Source organism: Gymnodraco acuticeps, unplaced genomic scaffold (assembly GCF_902827175.1).
Source record: "Gymnodraco acuticeps unplaced genomic scaffold, fGymAcu1.1, whole genome shotgun sequence".
Classification (NCBI taxonomy): domain Eukaryota; kingdom Metazoa; phylum Chordata; class Actinopteri; order Perciformes; family Bathydraconidae; genus Gymnodraco; species Gymnodraco acuticeps.
Window position 1 is genome coordinate 1,866,234 of NW_022991513.1, and position 21,636 is coordinate 1,887,869.

The 21,636-nt window shown below is 41.0% G+C and overlaps 1 protein-coding gene across 1 annotated transcript in view; it reads right to left on the reverse strand.

Moving 5' to 3' along the window:
- Nucleotides 1-880: 880 nt before the first annotated feature.
- Nucleotides 881-21,636, reverse strand: part of cgnl1 (cingulin-like 1) — a 30,766-nt gene continuing 10,010 nt past the window's right edge. The window contains exons 7-19 of the mRNA XM_034196939.1: nt 21,187-21,325; nt 20,294-20,506; nt 11,430-11,636; nt 10,813-10,917; nt 10,580-10,732; nt 9,889-10,059; nt 7,604-7,765; nt 7,343-7,432; nt 4,021-4,104; nt 3,669-3,793; nt 2,759-2,867; nt 2,497-2,660; nt 881-2,368 (exon numbers count right to left, since the gene is read on the reverse strand). Coding sequence (XP_034052830.1) covers nt 2,215-2,368; nt 2,497-2,660; nt 2,759-2,867; nt 3,669-3,793; nt 4,021-4,104; nt 7,343-7,432; nt 7,604-7,765; nt 9,889-10,059; nt 10,580-10,732; nt 10,813-10,917; nt 11,430-11,636; nt 20,294-20,506; nt 21,187-21,325 — 1,876 coding nt within the window. The 3' untranslated portion in view covers nt 881-2,214. The remainder of the gene's footprint in view (nt 2,369-2,496; nt 2,661-2,758; nt 2,868-3,668; nt 3,794-4,020; nt 4,105-7,342; nt 7,433-7,603; nt 7,766-9,888; nt 10,060-10,579; nt 10,733-10,812; nt 10,918-11,429; nt 11,637-20,293; nt 20,507-21,186; nt 21,326-21,636) is intronic.

Genomic DNA, 21,636 nt, shown 5'->3' on the forward strand with positions numbered 1-21,636 from the left:
TAGCCAGTCAGCCAGTACGCATAAGAAAGCCCCGTCTATTCTCCCCCTTGTTCTGCTGTAGTCCACTGTAGATAAGAGTGTAAAAAGTTCTCAGACTGGGAAGTGTGCTACCCCAGTTTTATCTTCCAAAAGTAAGAAATTAAAGTAGATACATGTTGTTTTTACACTGAGCAACCTAAAAAGACCATCTTGACAATGTGACCTAAATCAATTACAAATACAAACACTTTCAACTGTGTGCTGCAGCTCTACACCAGCAATCTGTTTTTTTTTTTGTTCTACCCCAGAGACTGAAGGAGGTCAAACTCTGCAGTGAAAGGCGATAAGGCCCAAACACAGGAATCATATGCCTCATATGTTCCAGCAGGAAAAACAGTGACCTACTGAGCACGGAATTATAGATAAAGAGCCGCTATTGACACAGCTGCATTGACCCCACAGAGATTTTATCAGAGGATGAATGAAGTCAGTGTACAATGATTTCTAGACAGATCAAATTGTCTCAGTCAAAACCTGCTTTTCTACTCTACTAGATTTCAGTGAAAAACAGGTTAAAATTCTCATCTCAAAAACGTTCATTCACAAGTTGATATCTTTTAAAGACACTTTGAAACAAATCAAACTCCAGAAAAACCTCCACCACTTGTCAAAACTAATAATTATCAATGCAAGTGTAGTAGTCGATAAATATATGAAATACATTTTAAATGTGAGGGGAGTTGTTTCAGATTTTTAACTAGGTATTTGAACTTTTTATGGAAAAATCCCAAACAAATGAATTAAAACGTTTTCATACATATTAAAAACATGTGTGATGGGGAACTTTCAATTGTAAAATGAATTGCCAATAATTATTCATCAAGCAAAAAAGCATGCGAGAGTAACTGGAAGTAACTTTATTTGAGTGTCAGCAGGATTTATGAACAAACTATTGTGTGTACAGAGAGGTAGTGGCAGCAAATTGTCTCAATCCACTGTCCCTCCACAGGCGTCAGACATTGGCGCAGAGCCAACAGAGAGTGCAAATCATCACAGTGTAACAAAACAGCAAAGGTCAGTTTATCTCATCTGAAGAAATTCCCTCTTTCACTTCAAGGAAAATGGAAGGACATTTGCAAGGCATTGCAAGGCTATACATGCACAGTGACTTGATTCAAACACACACACATGTATTAGGTTAAAGAAAAATACTTAAAACCATGTCCAGTATCAACACCGCACCAATCAGGAGAGAAATGGCCAGGGATAAAAGTAGAATCAAAGTGTTTCCAGTATAAAAATGTCTTCAGAGATGAACTGTTTTGATATACGTTTAGCACTGCAACTGATGAAAAGTTAGATTCAGAATCAATAATCACAAAAAAGATAAAAGAAAGTCAATATCACATGATTGCATTAAGCAAGCTTTTCCAGTAGATGTGAAAGCAATACTGTGGTGTCACTTATATTTGCAGTAAACTGTATGTAACAATTACAATAAATGCCTGTATATAGTATTTTTTTGGAGCTAATATTTGTATCAAACCATAGACAACTGTATAAAAAAACAATGTGTACAAAGTCCCTCATTTACTGTTCCCTAAAACCTTCACTGTGTATTCAACCATGAATAAATAAAAATAAAAGAATCCTGGCACTGCTCACTTCATATACTCAGATTTGATTTTCATTCATTAAAAAAGCAGATATATTTTATTAGCCTAAACGATATACACATTAATATTCAGATACTGTATGTAAATTTAACATATTTGATAGGCATAAAAAATGAGAGTTAGTCACCTCATAATTGTTCACAAAGGCAGTACTGGTTGCGTCGTTTTACAGTGCATTAAAGAGTGCGTTTTCAAGTTTACTAATGCTAGGATAATCATGTTTAATCCATTTGTAAAACAAATAAAATTCCACTAAGATTAAAATGTACACAAGGCTTATTGTGGGAATGTAGAATTACTAGATGTAATAGTATATACATTTAATTTCTATGGGACATGTTAAAACATTAAAACATGTATAATTTCATCCTGTAATTTCAGAGCTGCTAAAAATAATACTGAGTGAGTTTATGGACAAGGAGATTCTACCGGAATTAATCACACAGATGTTTCCGTGTAACATTTACAGTTTCATTTGCAAACAGCACATAAATCTCCAGCTGTTTGGTCCCACAGTGATGCATGTAAAGCAGCTGTTATCTTCCACCTCAGGGTTTGTTTATAAAGTGTAGGTGGACAGGATGTTGTCCTGACTTGAGGAGCGCTTGTACCCCAGTGAGGATCTGAAGTACGTCTCTCCGTCGGTGCTGATGTCGTCATCGTCGTCATCATCGTCCAGAGTGTTGAGCAGCGGAGCGGAGTTGCTCTTACGCCTGGATGAGACAGAAACATATAATTAGGATCCTGACAATGTTTGTTGTGTTATTGTTTAAGCATTTGATAATGTCAGTCTTCTACGCATGAAAACTGGGCACATCAGATATTGTCTTTATGCATTCACCTGATCTCACTCCGCAGAGATTTGAGCTGGCTCTGGAGCTGCTCATTGGACTCCTGCTGCTCGTCCAGGTCTCTCTGCAGCTTCTTCTTGCTGTGCTCCAGCCGATCGATCTCTTCCTCAGCCTCGTCCATCTGCCGCTTCAGGGCCTTTAGACGCAAATTTAACTTGAAGAAGAACCAACACACACAGGGTTAAAAGGGTTCAACAAAGATCAGCAAGAATGTGTAGTAAATTGAGTTAAAGGAGGGTGTGTTTTACATACCTGGTCCTTTTGATCTAGCACTGTGTTTTGCTCTTCTTCACTTTGCATCATCATCTCTTTTACTTTCCTCTCCAGCCTGCGGTTCACCAGCTGCAGGTTGGCACGTTCCCTGAAACATATCATCATACATCAGCATGGACATAAACAATAAAGCCTTTCTTATCTCTTAGTGCAGCACATCAGTCTTACTTGCATCCATCTTTGATCTCAAAAAATGAAAAACAGGTCAGATTCTGTACAAGGTTGTAAACCCAGAGTTGGATTTTTCTTCTGAATAAGCACATGATTTAATTGTTTATGAGACTGTGGGCCTCTCTGTAGACTAAGCTTGGGGAAAGACTCATGGTCATAACCCGCTTAGTTATTTGTTTGGTTCCACTCGATTCATGGAAGTCAACAGGATACTGGTAATCTTAATTGATCCCATAAACACTATTATTGCTTCACACTACACCTAACCTATCTAAAGAAAAAATGCCCCTTCAATGGCATTTATTAGTTTCTGACTATATGAAAAACAGCCAATTCCCCAAAACTACTGTATGACTGAAGTTTTTACCAAAGTCACACACACTAAGGCTATTCTATTTGATCTCTTTTGATAACTGATTTGTTTTCAACCCCTGTAGAATCCTGCCTCAAAGTTCAAAAACCTCAATCCACATTATAATTGTGATCTACTTCCCTTTCATAAAGGTCCAATATTGAAGCCTAAATCCCTCAGTGTCTAAGTACAAACTCTGAATCAGGCACCTAGAACTCACTACTAACAAGGCAGTGAGTTCTAGGTTCAAACCCAACCTAATGAACCTCTATTTCTCAGTCATCTTCCCCCCTAATGCTTTCCTCTTCCATCACCTAGACCAGAGTGCACCTCATCCCTATTCCCCCCCGGGAGCCTTCATCTCACCTTTCCTCTCCCTCCAGCCTCCCCTCCAGCTCCTGTATGCGATCCTCCAGCTGGGCTACCAGGCCCTCTTTGTTGGACTTTTGAGAGCCCTCTAAATGAGCCACTCTGCTCTTCAGGTCTTTGGTCTAGAGGGGTCACAAAGAGAGAGGTAGTGAGGCGCATACCTTGGCAGGAAAAACACTTGTATACTATAAAATTGGTGTAACAAAAATATGAATTAGAAATGATAATTGAATGGATACAATCAAATGAATATATGAGCACAAATGGAGGAAATTAGTTGCTGCTTTGTTCTGAGTTTGTAGAGAAACAGTGTGTGCAGTTATTTTCCTGCGAACAGGAGGGTGTGTACCTGTCTCTCCAGAGCCATCTTGTCACACTCCAGGTCCTGTCTGCTAGCCCTCTCCTGCAGGAGTTCATTCCTCATCTGCTCCACCTGTCAAGCCGAGTCCAGACACTGTCATCACTACGCTCCCACACAGTCTGATGACAATTATTATCCGACACTGTCTGAGGCTCAGTAACAACAAAACCACTGTGGCGTTAAGTGACTCATAATGCTAAACAATAGGAGAGGTAACGCTAAAAGTGCCTCAGTTAAATGTTGAGCCGGATTTTGTTGTTTGGCGGCACACCAGTTTTTGTTGAAATATTAATGACACTCAGTGACAGGGTTGTAGTGAAATGAAAAAATAAAAAAATCAATGATAGTAGTTTGTGCAAAGTAAATATAGCTATGACCATTTTCTTTTGAAAACAGGGAAACAGCTAGCCTTGCCCTGTCCAAAGTTAACACAATCCACATACCACCACCTCTAAAATTCACGAATTGCATGTATATCTTTTGTAGAAAAACTGAAATGATAAGGGTACAAGTTATAGGGTTATGTGAAGATTTAAAGATTTAGTTACCTAGCTAACAGTTTACCGTTACCTAGCTAACCGTTTAGCTAACTTTCTTGTTTTTAACAGACAGTTATCTGAGTTGTATAGATCTTCCTATTTAAGTCACAGCAAGAAAGAGAATTAGCCTATATTTTAAAATGTCAAACTATTCCTTTAATATTCATTCATTACCATCATATCTCCACTCACTGAAATCAACTCAGAGAGGCCTTACTGCATGAACATGACTGCTCAGCCCTCTTTAATGAAAGAGAGGATGAAAAGAAATCGATATAGCGGTGATGGTTCTTTCTTTGTGAGAGGAGCTTAGAATTGGTGATATTTTATGCCAATTAGTGTGTGACAGTGGGCTGCTCTGATGAACGATTGCCCCTATAACTGGTGTAGGCAGCAGTGCTTGGGGGAGCTGAATCAGCAGACTGGAACATACAGCGAAACTAATCTGCTTTGTGAAAGACGGCAGGAGAGGAGAGGGGAGATTACTCTCATTTAGACAGGAGAGGAGCACCTGGTGCCAGGAGAGACGCAGGTGTTCTTCCTGCTGCCTCCGCTGCAACCCCACCACCCCTCCATCCCATAGCCATACATCCCCCTCTCCTCCCCACAGACATCAGAGCACACACACCAGCACATACTGTACCCGCATGCGTGTGTGTGTGTGTGTGCACTATAAACACGCAGCACTAACACTCAACCACTCTGACTGCACAAAGCTGAAGTGTTTCCTTGACAACCCATCTCAGCCTCATGCTGAACCAGTGCTACCAGCCAAGGATTTATAAAGTAAAGGAAACCATTTAAGGGGATTTTAAATACTTTACTCAACCAAACTGAGCCTCTCTTGATGTCACTAGGCGCATTACATTTAATTTAGTTTCAGTCCCGTACTGAGATGAACCTGAAGCCAAGCCTAACAGGCCTGTGTTTTGATCTTATAGCCAGGGGTGCACATAACTGGTACACAGGTGCGCATGCGCGGCAAAAATCTGAATTGCGTAACGTCACTTGTGTCACTACGCGCCTTTGCGTACCTCAACACATCTAAACAAAACACATATTTCGTCTACACGTGTTCCTTGTCAACAGTCAATGGAGTAAACTAAGAGACATGTAAAAAAAAAAACAAAGACATTAAGCAGCTACGTTGCCGTTTCGCTCCCTGCAAAAACTCTTCGGACTTTCTGTGACTGACTGAACTGGGTGCTGGCCGAGCCGCGCAGGACATAACCGACGGACCTGTGAAGCTTACAGGAGGCAGAGGCTTAGATCACCGGACAACAGAGTTGGTCGCCGTGTGCACAGACAGGGTTAACGTCGGTATGAACAACAGAATTGTGCCAAAACTCCGCCAACTGGCTGCAGTGGGAGACTCCCCTGAGCACACTCTGTGCCCCGTGCACACACTGGAGAACTGCGCAAAATCAGCTGATCACAACGTTCACGCTCTGTGGTCAAGCTGCTGCAGTTTTATTTGACAAAGTGGAGTAAAACACACAGTTGCAAACTTACTCAGGGTGTTAATGGAAGAGTTTGAAATCAGACAGAGGTGGAAGAAGTACTCAGATATTGTACTTGAGTAAAAGTAGAAGTACCAGAGTGTTACTCTGTTACAATAAAAGTCCTGCATTCAAAATGTTACTCAAGTAAAATTAGAAAAGTATTATCATCAAAATATAGTTAAAGTACCAAAAGTAAAAGTAGTCATTGTGCAGATTGGTATATATGATATGTTTTGTAATGATTGATCATTAAAGTGTTCTCAAAGCTGGTAAAGGTGCAGCTAATTTTACAAATTAGATCAAAGTCAAGTAAAGTACAAATATCTCAAAATTGTACTTAAGTACAGTACTTGAAGAAGTGTACTTAGTGACTTCCCACATCTGAAATCAGATATGACTTCAAGTCATGTGATCATTTCTTAGTATTTGATCCTCCAACTTGGCCTCAGGAAATGCAAGGACTTCACAGTTTTGGCAACAAGTTTTGGAGAAAGCAAATCGGAGGCTTAAAAAGAGACAGGGAGGTTCATCTTCATCATCTTCATCATCTAGCATGCAAGAAGTGTAAATAGAGGACAGTGAATGAGACACTGAGGAGGACCACGCTTCATGTGGGGTGAGTACCAAACGCTGTCTCCTGGTACTCATCTGAGTAACTCACTAAAAAAAGTTATGTGCACCCCTGCTTATATCACATTTAATATAAAGGAGATGCAAGTGTTTTAAAAAAAAACTCCAGAACCAACATCCTCCTTCTGATTAGTAGGCAGTCGCCTCCTACAAAAACAACAATCATAAAAGCCCATGCATGTACTTTATCTAAATCTCACTTCACAGCTTTATGAGTGAGGAAGGAAAAGTGGAGCACTTGCTTTAGAAGGATATAAAAAAACGGACTTAAAAGCACAAGAATTGGATTTGTTCTCGAGATGAAGTTACTGAACGTAATTTCCGAGTGAACTCCACAACCTGAAAACTTGAGACATTTGGCAGCTTGAATATTTTTTGGCCCGAGCGGCGCATTAAGAGGGGTCTTTTGTGACCGATGCATGAAAATTGGATAGGCGCTCTCAGACCACGCTGGCAGGTCGCCAACCTGAATGATTATGCAAGATCACCTTACAAAGCACAGCAATAACCCAGCGTCCACTTTATCTAGACCAGAAATAAACCTGGAATTCTGTAGTGTGGATATTGCACAGCAGGTCATCCACACAGGTGAGCACTGATAATGAGAATGTGTTGAGTGTGTGAGAGTGTGTGTTGTACCTGCTCTCTTCCTCGGTCTATCCTGTCCATCAGCTGGTCTCCACCCTGCCGCTCCTCACTCAGGTCCAACTCCAGCTGGTCGATCCTGTCCTGCAGAACAAAGTCAGTACACCAAATGGTCAGGTAGTGCTGCTGATATTGATCTGCTTTGTATAAATTATCCTTGACAACTGAGATCTATTGAGGGGTTAGAGAAAGGCCTTTTGCAATGATCTCCACCGCAAACCTTTTTTAGATGCTTTATTTGTCATCATTATGTACCTCCATGAGTTTCATTTGTCGAGTTTTATCGTCTTTAACGTGGGTCTTTGCCTCAGCCTCCGTCTCCAGATCATGAACCTTTTTCTCCAGCGTCGACTGCTTGAGCTCGGCCTCGTCCCGCTCCCTCCGACACTGCCGCAGGTCCTCCTCCCGGTGCGACAACTAAAATAAAATACATTGACATACGTATTATTTTCATAAATTTATTGGAATTTTGTATATTTGTGTGTGTGAAGTACTTTTTAACTGTGTTTTAAAAAGTGCTATATCTTTACTTACTTTACATTTTATAAAGAAATGCTCATTGCTAAAACATGTTATTGTAATTTATAAAAAACACATCTATTATATATTGTCTAATAGGGGGTTCAGGGTCTCATTTAATGACACTAGGCATGGTTCGATTCATCATCTGGCTCCTTATCTTAAGTTGCCTAAGTATCTTAAATATCACCTCTATAGCAAGGACCAACAATTAAGTTGCAGCTAATGGAAATTATTAAACCCCTGAGTGAATAATGAACCCAGTGCAGCTAGTTCACAATGCATTTATTCAGTAGTGGTGCCCCCCACAGCTGGAAAATTGCTCCAATTGCTTTATATTAAGACAATGATCATTTATAATTTCCCCTTATGTCTGAACTAGAACAAATATTGTGCCATTAGTGCAGAATTACTCTGCATTTCATCATGTAAATACTTAAGTAAGACCACATTTAAGACATGGAGCTGGAGCAGAGCATACAAAGACTTGGTCAAATGTGTAATTGGATAATTGTGCATCCTCTCTCAGTCCCTGAAAAGCAATACAACATTAAGAAATTAATACATTACTGTAGTAATAAATTAATAAGGCAGATCTAGGAAGTGGAACCAGATATGTCTTCCTGATGCTTTTATTCGGCTTTCTTGGAAGGGTCTTTCTTGAAAATAAAGACTTTTAAAGAAAAGACATACATTTGGCCTGGACTTGTTACTTTGAGCAATACACTGCCAAGTTAACATGGGTGTGGTTGGACAATCGAGAGCAGCTGGAAAAGTGGACTCACTAGGTCCTGATTCAGTTTCTCAGGAGAGGCGGAGGAGGATGTGAATCCTGCCAGTGCAGCTTTAACAACAATGATATCACACCATCCTCCTCTTCCTGTGCACCAGCTGGACAAAGACACATCAGTGTGGATGCAGACAGGAAAAAGAGGATGCTGACCATGTCCTCACAAAATGCTGAAAGTAAGGACAGTTTCCAATAGACTCTTCCTCCTATAGATCAAATGTCAATGCTCTTCTTTTTCTTAGCTAGAAAGTTTAGAATCAGGGCATATATGTTCGAGACAGGAAAAAAAGGTACCCATTGGAGTTACCTTTTAAAAAACAGACTTTTGAGTTTTGTTTACATGATAAGTTAGGGTACATTGAGTGTATACTTTAAGGCACAACAAAGATCCTGAATGCTTTTCCTACCTAAAAAAAAGACAATCATCATCTACAGAAAAGCAAAAAACACCTCTAAAGAAGAAATCAGGATGTTTTATTTACTGCCTCATTGTTACAGGGAAGTAAGAACATCATGACACTTAATCACAGACCATATAGCTCCCATATGACCAGTGATCTTGATGTCCCAATGTTCCTTTAACCACATACATCTCTCAATATCCTGATCCGTTTTTCCTGAACTACAAAACTGTCGCTGTGTGGTCACTGTACAAATCTCGACTGCCCTGCCTAGTAAAAAAACTGTTTGATAAATACATTAAACAAAAGCCCCCCTTTTTCTAAAATAAATTATTCTCATTCATCTGTCCACAAAAACATTCCTCACATTCTTATGTGCTGACATGGATTAATTGCTTGATAGCAAACAATGCAGTGCGACCACAGGTTGTTAAGTCTCCACATTATTTTGCTGTAGCCACACAAAGTAATAGAGGAATTTTCCACATATCCCTTTTAATTTTTTTTCTGAGTGTAAACAATAATTTTAATAAAGAACAGAGCTTTTCTACAGCTTTACTCGGCTCAACTACTTCACTTTAATACTATGTTTTGAGTTTGAGAGGACAGAAGGGAGCAGAAATACCTAAGTGATGACATCGCATTCTGAGAGGAAAGGAGGATTTAGGCAGGAGTGGTAAAACTGGCTGAGTGAAAACAATGGCTGTTCTGCATGGGAGGGCTGACTAATGATGGCCTGTGTTTGACCGCTCTGACCGAGACAGCTGCGTCAGCGCTAAAATCTGTGACTCCTCTCCTACGGTAGGTGAGGTTGACGTAGCTGACTGTACCTCTTCTTCCAGGGTTTTGGTCGTCAGCAGGCACTTTTCCAGCTCATGTCCCCGCTCCTTCAGAAGCTTCTGCAGATCAGCCAGCTCCCGACGGTTGTTGTCCTTATAAATATTAATCTGTTCCTGGAGCTCCACAGTGGACGACTGGGAGGCGTCCACAATGTCATTCATCTGCAGGCAGAGAGAGGAAGAGCACAGGGCAAAAGAGAAAAAAGGGGGAAAAAAACATTACATCCATATTCCTAAGGGAATCCTTCACAATCCCTTAATTCAAACAAACAAAAGTGAAATACTTCACTAGTCCGAGAAAACACTTTTTTCTTCAGGCACTACTATTTCCTAATTGAGCCTGTGAGGTCAAGAGCAGCTGGCATTTCAAACCATTTCTGGTTAAATTAAACTTGATAGCTCTGAAAGAGAGCCCGAAGAACAGTTGTTGTTCTGTGGCCAGTTTTATTTTTCATCTTCAAGAGCAAAACAAGGTTCCCTGAGCAGACTGCATGACCTGAAGGAGCACTTAGCCTCTGCATTGTATGAATAACTCATTATGTAAGACCTACTCAACTCTTTTCATTAGACTTAAAGATGAATGAATGAACCGATCTTCCATCTGACTGAGACCACCTCTACTCATGCGTGGCCTGCTTAGCTGGGATGAATGTTTCACTGAACTGAACTCAAGTGCACTCACCTCCTTTTGAAGTTTCTCCACTGTGCGGTCCAGCAGCCTCCTCTCGTCCTCCATGCCGTTCTTCATGTTCTTGAACTGCTCCTTCTGAATCTTCTCTTCTTGTAACATCTCCTCCAGGTCCTTGTGTTCAGCGCTCAGTTTTGAAAAGATCCTCTGAAGAAGGACACATTAATAAACATGTAAAACTGTGACTCTACACGAAGCGTACAGCAGCACAGTGTTAATTATCTCACCTGCACTTCCTCCAACCGCATGGTCAACGCTCGATTGGCACGAGACATCTCCTCTTCTTGCTCCTTGATTTCAGCCAAAGATTCTTCCAACAGCTTTTTTTCTCTCTGTTAAGAAGATATGGTGGCATGTAAGACTCTCATATTATGGCTGGACAATATATAAGATTTTAGTTATATACTATCAACTTGCATGATGAGACAGTGATATTGTGTTCTGGGACTTTTTGAGTAAGCGGCAAGGATATCACTAGAAAATGGCATTTTAGAATATATCCTTCATCCTTTTTGGTAAATTCCTTATTCAAATTCTACAATAAAATAGTTGGATTTAATTAAAACAATTTAAATTCAACGAGTAATCTTTTGTATTTTATTACTGAAGGCAGTAGAAATCAGTAGAAAGTCAGAGCTGATTACCTTTTGATAAATATTTATCAACTGTCAAATGATATAGCTGATATTCAATACTATTGCACGTTGTATAATATTCTCTGTCTTGCAGGCCTATTGCAGATAGTTTAGTATGCTTCGGGGGCAGTGTGGAGCTAGATCAGCAAAGTAATAAAACTAGCAGCAGTCCTGTGAGCGGCTGCCTCTCCGTGCTTCTTGACCCTCACCTCCAGTCTTCCAGCTCTGTCCCCCGTCCTGCTCTCCTGCAGCTTGGCCTCATCGATGATGCGGTTGAGTTTGGCCACCTCGTTCTCCAGCTCCTGAGCCCGCCTGCGCAGCCGGTCGGCCTCTTGGTTCAGCCGCCCTGCTTGGCCCTCCACTGCACCCTTGGCTGCCTCCACTTCAGCCTTCTCACGGACCACTGCTGCGCTGCTCTGCAGATCACAGTGAGACACGAGGCCTCAGTACAAAGGAAGCAGGAGTCTGTGACACTCAACAGAAAGTGGAACAACGATGCACGGTGGAACCTTTGAGACTCTCTCAAACGCCTCGCGCACCAAAAAGCTGCTGAAGAGCTCAGTTTCTCACTGAATCTTTGTATGTGTGGAGACAGAATAACAATGTGCTCCTGTAATTCTCTCACAATTCATCATGAAGCACAAATGAAGGAAACTAAATCTGAGCTTTCATTTGCTCTGCTGATTGAAGGCTAGCAAGGCCGACCTGCTCGTCTCCTATGTCACCACATTCTTAGTTTTTCAACCTGAAATACCGCTGTTAGATGGCTATTTAGATTAGAATTGTGGCGCATGCATGCAGTGGCAGAGTTAATACAGACTCTCCTGTGCCAACATTTATGACTGAACAGTAAGCCTTGGCTTTGACATTTCAGGGTGAAGTGTTGTGCAGCAGAGAAAGAGCGGGAGACAGCCGGAAATACATGTCTGTGCAACTGGAGACAAGACACAAAGAAAACTGACAGCAATCACACGACTCGATCAGCATGACAGATAACAAGTTTCAGTTGTGATGACATACTTTTTTTGTTAAGAACAGCATTGGTACACAAAAGACTTGCAACATTCTATTTTGACAATATTTTCTTTGGCACTGGTTTGGCTATTCTCTTTAAAAGTATGGTGAGGAATGTCTGCACTATAGGAGACGTGCCAAATAAAGGCTCAAGGTATGAAAATTGGTCAACGGGTAAATAAAGGTAATGCTGCCTTACTGCAAAGGCAGGTTACTCTCTCTGACAGCGAAATACTTTAACAGCACGTGTGTATGTGCACAAAAGCCTGAAAGCACACACACATGCCAGAGTTGTAATCCAGCTGGTGACAAACTGTCTCGATGCATTTTTCTTTGCCAACAAAGCTTGGAACTAAAAGCTGGTTTCTTGTTCCTGATAAGTACCTGTTTGAAATGCAGTCCAGCACACACTATCCTGATAATTTACATAGCATTCAGCAGGAAGAAGAAATCCTGACACTTGACCATAGACCATTAGATTTTAACTTCAGCAGGAAAACATGTTTAGTAAGCTATCATAGTGTAGTGAGTTTCACTGGGCATTTTGAGGAGAATGTGAAGGCTGTAACTTATTTACAAATGCAAAAACTGAAAGGCACTCATAGAACAGCTCATCTTGACGTCATTGTGCTTGAATATAGGCTCTTCCTTCAGACAGCTGACGGGTGCCTCCCTGCTTCAGTGGTAGAGGGCCAGTCAGACCTGTTTCCCCTGTCTCTCCAGAGCCGCCCTCATCACTGCCTGACTGGGTCATTTAGTTTGGTTAAGGAGGCCTGAACAGACCAAATTCAGCCAAATCCACAGAAAAAAACACTTCTCAGCTTAAATATTAGGCAATACATTGAAATGTTGTGGACAACAAATAGCAGACATTTATTATGAGACTCTTTGGCAACTATAAAAGGAGGCTGTAAATATCAGAAACAACCTCTGTATACTGCAGTACAATACTTGGCACCACAAGTTACAGTCTCCAATATCCATCAAGTTGAATCAACATCTTTAAAACTGTTTTTACAACAAAATATTATAATTTTCATGTAGAAGTATTAATATCAAACTCCAAGAAGTCACAGCTTGGTATACCCTCATAAACTGTCAATTGACTGAGGAAATACATTTGTAGGCTTCTAATGCATTTAGCGCCAAAACAACCGGGTCTCTTGTGTTACGTTGGGTTGTAGCAGCTTCCTCCTGTTGCCTTGAAAACTCACATATCAAAGTGTTGATTGCCGGAGGGGCTGGGCGGGATGCAAGGCTAAACACAGCTTTCACTACAATAATAAAAGCATTGACAGTGTGTGTCAGTGCGCTGTTTTAATAACACACACAATAAGTTGTGTATGTCCCATTTCCCACACTGGGTCATACCAGTTAAAAACATAGGCAAAAGCACTCAGGCAGAAAAAAGACCCTGCCTGTGACAGGAAGTGGAAGGGATGCAGTGACGTTAACCTCTTTTACAAAAGTAAATCATTTATTAAAAAGTGTGAAAGCATTATTAAAGATGATTAAACAAACACTGAAGACACTATACTAACAAAACAATCAGTGTATCAGCTATTAGACTATGATTTGTCCATTTCATACAATGATTTATCCCCTTATTAAACACAAAGTAAACAAAAGGAACCGGACAACACAGGCTGACTTTAGTGTATTAACACATATCATCAGACACAATATGTGGCAATATCATTCCTAGTCCTTTTTTAACCCTTCTACCATGACTCAAAGTTTGACTTGGTCTCTTTTGTTTACTCAAACTGTTTGTATAAAGTTGTACATTAACTAACTGTGTAAAGTCTTTGAAGCACGCCACAAGTTCTGAGGTGAAGTATTTGTCTCAGGTCGTGTGCTGTGGTGAAATCTTGGCTCTCTCAGTTATTCACGCCAATTAAGCTTACAGCGTAGCAAAAGAGCTGATGATCTAAAGATAAATATAGCAGCATGAACCAGCAACAGAAATCTACAACCAAAAGAGTGCAGGTTGTTTTCTACAATTTCCATGCAAGATCCCTGCAAGATAAATGTTTTTATCAGGTAAACCTCACAATACTGCACATACACTTTCAAATAAATATTTTAACTACAAGTAACCAAGTTCATTTGTAACTCTGAGACCTTTCGGTCAATATAATTCAGAATCTGTGTAAAGCTTTCTCCCTATGAGGACATTTCCCACAAAGCCAGCTGCCAACATGTTGTCATTTCTCTCCCCTCCCCATTCCTGATGTTGCTCTCCCTGTGCTTTGTTTTCTTTTTTGAACACAAACATGTTTCCATATGTTTTCCCCCAGTCCACCATCTGGCAAACTGCAAAAACATTTGTTACACAAAACCCAACAGAATCACACACAACATAACATGCAGTGCAATAATACGTTTCAAGAGGTAACGCAGCTGCAAAAACACACTAACTGTGAATGCATTACAAAAGGGGGCTCACAGCAATACTAGGAAATTGATTGGCTGGTACTAAAGGAATCTCTTGGAAGGATTTCAGGAGGAAGATATCAGTCTTACATTTCTCTTTCAGTTTTACTATAGGGGAAATTCCTCCTTTTTATCCTTTCCTTATTTCCTTCTGAGCACCCAAAACCGTAAGATATCACTTTTTAGTTGCAAAACAAATAACCTCCTAACATCCACCTGACTTCTCTGCACAGTCATCTATAGACTCCAATATAAAGTCATACATCTTACATCATTCATGAGCCTGCTATGAAGATGTTACTAATTAAAGTTGTAAAGGACAAAACTTGAGCAATCATCAGACTTTTTTTAAAGCCGTCTTCTCAATGAAACAAATGTTTTTAAATGAGAACTTCAGTATAAGCGAAGAAGTTAGAGCAACATTTGCATGGAAGTCTAAAGTGCACATTTTAACTCTCAGACCAGCATTCCTGCGAGTGTTATAGACATGAACTTGTGTGTTTATTGGAAACTCAGCTGCTTACTGTGTTAGTGGCTGGAAATAAAAATGTCACCAATCCGGTTTTTCCTTATCGTTGGTTTGAGCTTTTTGACAGCTAAAGTGATGTAGCCTCGTTGACTCGCTGACTTGTTTGCCTTTGACAGAAAGAAGTTAAAGCAAAGGTCATGTCCTGTATGGTATCACATTATCTGAACCCTCATATCAGGAGAAGAAAAAAAGTTACTTGGCAGTGTGAGAGCCTTGATTTACTTTGCCAGCACAAAGTGTGTGTTACAAATAAAAAGGCATTCCTAATTTCAGAAGGTACCCAGCCTGAGGTTAACTGGAACAGAAGGTCTGTCATGGACTGAAAGGAAGGATTGAAGTCGAAATTAAAATGTGACAGCTGAAAAGCATCGGCATGTCTTTGGTCAAAGGAGGAGGGTAATCAAATCTCGTCTTCTCCTCAGAGAAATGGAAACATAAACCGGCTTTTATAAGATTCTCAGTGCAAAGCCAAAGTGCCAGCTTGCAGGGGTGTTTGGATATAACGGGGCATTATAGTGAGATTGTGACTATGCAGATGCTCTAAGAGCCTTCAGCACAGTTTATCTAGCTTGCAAGACTAAAACAATTGGTGTGATCTCGTGGCTGCCAAGAAAAAGAAATATTCATGTTTTATAAATTATTTTTTTACTGCCTGGGCATTAATCACTACAGTCACCCAGTGCTCCTGTCCTGTCACAAAGTCTGTATAACATCTAAAAGCAATCATTTGTTTGTTGATTTTCCTGGGACCAGATTTCATTAAAAGTAGGTCTGTGAACTCATTCTTACTACTTTGGGGTTTCTTAATATTTATAACTTTAAATGGAGATCATCCAATGTGAAGGCAGGACAAATGTAGATATAGCACCTCCTAATTACCAACAATTCATCAAAATATAAGAATGCTGCATGTGACTCTCAACTGACTAAATCATGAGTCAACTTCCTGGCTAAAACTCAATCAAAGGCTTGGTAAACTCTCAGAAGAAAGACAAAGAGGGGACAAAACTCCTATTCCAGTTTTCCAGGCCAAAGGCCAAAAATACAAAGTTTGAATACACTTGTGAGCAAGAAAAATAACGCCCAAAAATCCACATCCCACAGAGCAGTTCAAATGTGGAGACTAAAAACTCAAACATGGATATCTCAGCACATTTACAGTGAAGTCTAAATGTATTCTCTGAACAGCTCAGCCAGCATAGTTACAAATACAAGGTCAAAATGTAATTGAAAAGGCTGCCAGATTCTGATGCATTGATTCATGGTCATGTGAATCTTACGAAAGAGGAACATCAAAATTCACAACATAATAGAACCTTTGCCTACAACTTTACAAGAAAGCACACAGTCTGCCTTTTTAAGTTCTGCTTGACAAATGCTAACTCAAGATTGTAACCTTGGTCTTGGTAATCTCTATGGAAAATGCGTATTTAACTTAACTCTGGAAAGTTGTTTTGGCAGATTAGGCTACCACAACATCAGCGCTCACAGATAGAGGAACAACAAACACTCAAATCCAGCCACTGCCGGGTTTCAGGCGGACGTGACCCTTATATGTCGTGCAGAAAACCTTTTGTGACAGAACTCCTGCTGCATTTATCTTTTTTAGGGTCTATATTGTCATCAATCTATAAAGTTATCATTAAAGCTCTTTAAAGACCAACCAGGATGAACCGCACATTTCTTGCTGTCTGTCAAGATCCAGAAACTCTCCATCAGTTCCTCTCTCACTCGCTGCCCAGCGTCTCCTTCCTCCTCTCCAGTCGCCTGCTAAATCAGCTCCTAAAGCTACGCTGGGAAATGTAGTGCTATCATCAAACACACAGACAGATGCGGGAGTCTTTACTTTCAAAACAAGCCTGAGGGGGAACTCTTCCCGGGGCCACCTAAGTTTGATGATCAGACCGTGAGACTTCAGCTCACACATTGCTAGAGATTAGTGGAGAAGCAGGCTGAGGTACGGGCGAGAATAGCACGGGCCAGAAAATGAGCTGCGTTTAGGTGAGCGGGAGATCACTGCGGAGTCTCGTGTGGAAACTGTGGAGCTAGGAAATGAAAAAAATGCAGCATTTGGGATTGGGGTTACAGATGACAGTGTGATAATAATGTGGTTGTGTTACACACTGTGGCTCAGGGCTGTAGGTGAAACATGACAAGAGCTGAAAATAGTGTGATAAGCACACAGCTCTGTCTTTACAGTCAGGAGGGGAGAGTGCAGCTGAGACCTATTAAAGCCTCGGACACTGAGATGGAGATGCAAGGCAGCACCCTGAGGAGACATAAGAGAAAAGATCCGAGCACCTCCCGCAGTTCGGAGCGGGTGCACTGTAACCGATCTGGAGCTGAGTGAAGAAGGAGGTCTGCAGGGAGCACATTCCCCACTTTGACCCCCACATTCCTGGAAACAGACCCTTCTCTCTACCACCGCACTTCATCTTTGCACATGTTTTGCATACCAGCACATGCTGATGAGAGATCAAATGAACTTCCAAATGTGCAGACGTCTTTTTTTGCAGGGTGTTAAGAAGGTAAGTAATACTTAAAATAAGCAAATCCTTATCTTTTTATGACCACCATATTTCAACCTAGATGACATTCCACAGATTTCAGCTCATTGAGAACACAATGCAGCTTTCAATTTAAGACACAAAACAGTGCCCCCGCTCCTTTCAGGGGGTCAGCCACGCATCCCCTTCTCTACAGCACACTGACCCACTTATTCAGCATGTCCCAACCCCCGCTGCTATTATTGTGTGAAACAAACTCATCATTCATTATCGACTGAGGTCCGCAATTACCCCCACTCTTTCAGGGCACAGAGAGAAGAGGGGACACGACGCAACTCAGGAACTCATTAGATTAGTGATGCCTTGCTGATGCAAAGAACTAAACAGAGCCGCTCGGTGCTCCAGTTTCCAGCATTCTGCTTCACATGGGCCGCTCTGGACGACCCAGACAGGTCCACTCAAAGCAGAGAGCAGCACTTTGGTTGGAGATGGGGCACACAAATAAAACCATATGTAAAGAACCTTTTTACCCTCTGTCTGACCCCTTATTTAAAGTAGAAGCGTATATGGGATAATAAACTACTTTCCTTTTAATGTCTTTCTTACCATAACCTGTAGCTCAGACTGCTGGTCGCATGCTGTGACCATTTGAACTTCAAAAGGCTTTGGGTTTTCTTTGGGACGTTCAGCAAGATTTATTAGGGGATTGGAGCCAATCCCACTGTATTTTGTACATATGCTGATTTTGCAGATTTAAGTGATTTAATGTTTGCCTTTTAAATGCCGACCTGTCAGATTTAATCATCAGTTTGAAGATTGCCCAACCATAAATACATGTGTATGAAAAACATAAATGTGCCACTGTATGGAGGAATTTCAGTTAAAGTTCCAGCATTATAATTAATAAGCATAATGTCCAAATGCTTCACAAGGTCTCAACTAAGGACTGAGCCATAATTCAAGGACATGAATCAAAGGCTCAAACGAGTGAGGACATTTTTAGATCTTAAAAGGAAAAACAAACAATTACTTCATCTTTCCAAGTGTTTACAAAGCACTGAGGGTAAACCCCTGATGACAGACTCCCTCGGGGGAGCAGTACCTCTGTTCAACAAAAGGAAATGTTCTCAGAGTGTTTCTGCAGAGCGCTGCTGTGGACCCCCACCAGGCCTACAGGAAGCCCAACACAAGGACAACTTCCACACTTTGAGACAAACAGGACACACGTGAGTCACACAGCGACTCCACTGAAAACAATGTGTCGTCAGTCTTTCAGTCTCCTGCCATGCTGCTCATCTCACCGTGTTCCTCCATGTTTGAGACAGTTGACCAACTCTCTGTGCTCTGAGGATTATAGACTTCTTTCGTATTATTGGCTGGTACATCACTGATTAACCCTAACCCTAGAAACAAGAGGGACCCTGCCAGTGAGACATCTCCTAAAAATGTCATGTACAGATAACTGTCTCTAAATAATATGATCAAACATCATTATTCCTGTCAAATGTTCCTTTCGAGAAAAACAAGCTGAGATAAGGAAGCCCCCCCACAGCTCACTGGTGAAAGACACTTCCCATAAAAATGATGACAAACTACATGTAACAGTTACTTAGTGTTTTGTGTTCCTTTTTTTATCAGTTAGATTAAACAAAGTACAAGTATGCGGAGCCTTTTTTCCAACTGTGTCACTAGAAGAAATGGTTCAGCTTCTCGCTGCTATAGGTGAACATCATGCTGATCCGTGTGTTGAAACGACTTTGTTTATGCAATGTGATTACATCAACATTAAAAACGTCAATGTTTAAGCTCTTTATCAGCGTTTCAGTTCAAGCTCGCAAAAACATATCATGGAATTACTGATGTATGACTAACACAGCAGATATGGACAAAAACATCTGCTTATCGCATTGTGAAATCTACAAATGTAGAAAGTACAACTGGATTTTATAGGGTTCACAGAAATGGAGGAGGAACTCTGTAAATATGGAAAAGTCAACTGCAAACTTGTCTTTCATGTTCTTGTCCGTGAGGCTAGAGTGGTACATGAGAAACTATCATTCACCCAAGGAGACTGAAGAGTATAATGCCATGAGCAGGTCTGTGAAAATATGTTGTTGGGTGACAATATTATTGTTGTATAATATAAAAACATGTTGTTGCATGGTAGAATAAAAAGTCCACCTCTTGAATTCAAAATGTTTGTTCCCCTACGTTTCCTGTTACTTTTGTAAATCGTTTCCGGAGGAATACAGAGATAGTAATTTAAAGTGCCGAGCAGATTTTGGACATAGTCTATCCTGCCTGTTTTAAAACCAGCGTCTCAGTATTATCACACGCAGCGCCACAGATGTACGATGTAAATAACGTTACATCAAAGCAGCGCCCTAACCTCTGATGATGAACATATGGCCTAACACGCAATGCAACACACACACAGAGTTACAGCTCCCCTGATGGGCTGCTTATCTCCCATTCCTCTGTGACAGGGTGTGTTTCTGGAGTGGGGGAGGGCGAGAAGGAAATGAGGAGGAGGGAACACAGAGTGGAGCAGTGCAGTGGGGGGGGGGACAAACGTTAGGCTGAATACCTGCTTGGCCTCCACCAAAGACACCTGGAGCCGGGTTAATTCCTTCTCATACTGCTCCTTCATCTTGTCCACTTCCTGGTCATGAGCGGCCACTTCCTCCTTCAGGGCCCCTTTCAGGGCCGTCAGCTCCCTCTCTCGCCTCCTCAGCACCTCCTCCTGATCCTCCTTGAGCATAAGAACCTCCTGTATATCCACCTTCAGTTGCATCATGTCCTATGGGAAAGGAAGACAGTTTGGTTACTTTTTTATCTCTAAAGAATTTGCAGAATCAGACCGACTAGTTTGACCGTGACTCTTCATTTTGCTCTTGCCTTTGGTTATACAGATACTTCTCACAGCAACCACCTCTGTTTATAGATCAGAAGTAGCTTAAAACAGGACAGGATGGGGACAATTTAAACATATTCAGTAATAGAAATCAAGTACATTTTGATACAGGGTTTCACAATTGTATTCATCATGATTTGACCTTGGATAGTTTATTTTGTAGCATCTCCAGAGAGAGGTCTTTCAGATAAAGCTATCACCATTTGCAGTTTCCATTGTTAACTGGAAATGTTAAACAAAGTAAACTTCTTTCTGTGATATGTCAGTGTGACAAACAATATCAATACTTGTAGTACAGGATGCAACAAATCATCTATTTACCAGAAAGGCTGGTCTCATCACTGGTTGCATTGGAGTATAATCTTTTAAGTAAGCAGCAACTTAATGTTACCTCACTCCAAAGCAACATTTTAGAGTATTGTTTATGTATGTGGTTTTAATATTCAAGCAGCAGAGCAGAAAGCTTTTATCTTTAATGGTGGTTTTGGTAATGTCAATCAGCTACAGATTCTACAAGCTCTCAGCAAAAAAAGTATTCTTCTCTAGAACAATGAACACAGTATTACCTCCATAATGATGTCTTTCTCTCCATCTGCGTCGGACTTCTTGGCTGAGTCGAGCTCGTCGTGCATTTCTGACAGCTGGTCCTGCAGGTCTCTGATCTCCGTCTGGTGCTGCTCCCGCTCCATCTTCACCTGGAACAGCCTGACAAAAATCACACAACATGTCACAACAGAGTACAGCCACTCTGCATACTGTGAAGTACATGCACATACACATTGCACACCTGCACTGCAATTCGCACATACACATGACAGCACCTGTGCGGGGTCTTAGTGTGAGGCCTACAGAGCACAGGGGTTTAAACGAATATCTGAACGATGGCAAACCAATAATGTCTAAACTGCCTCGACACGACAACACCACGGGGGAGGGTGTTAAGTGATGTGAGGCCCCTCGGACAAATCGCCCCACAATGATGTGGACTGAAGCATCTATTTCTTCTGTAAAATAAA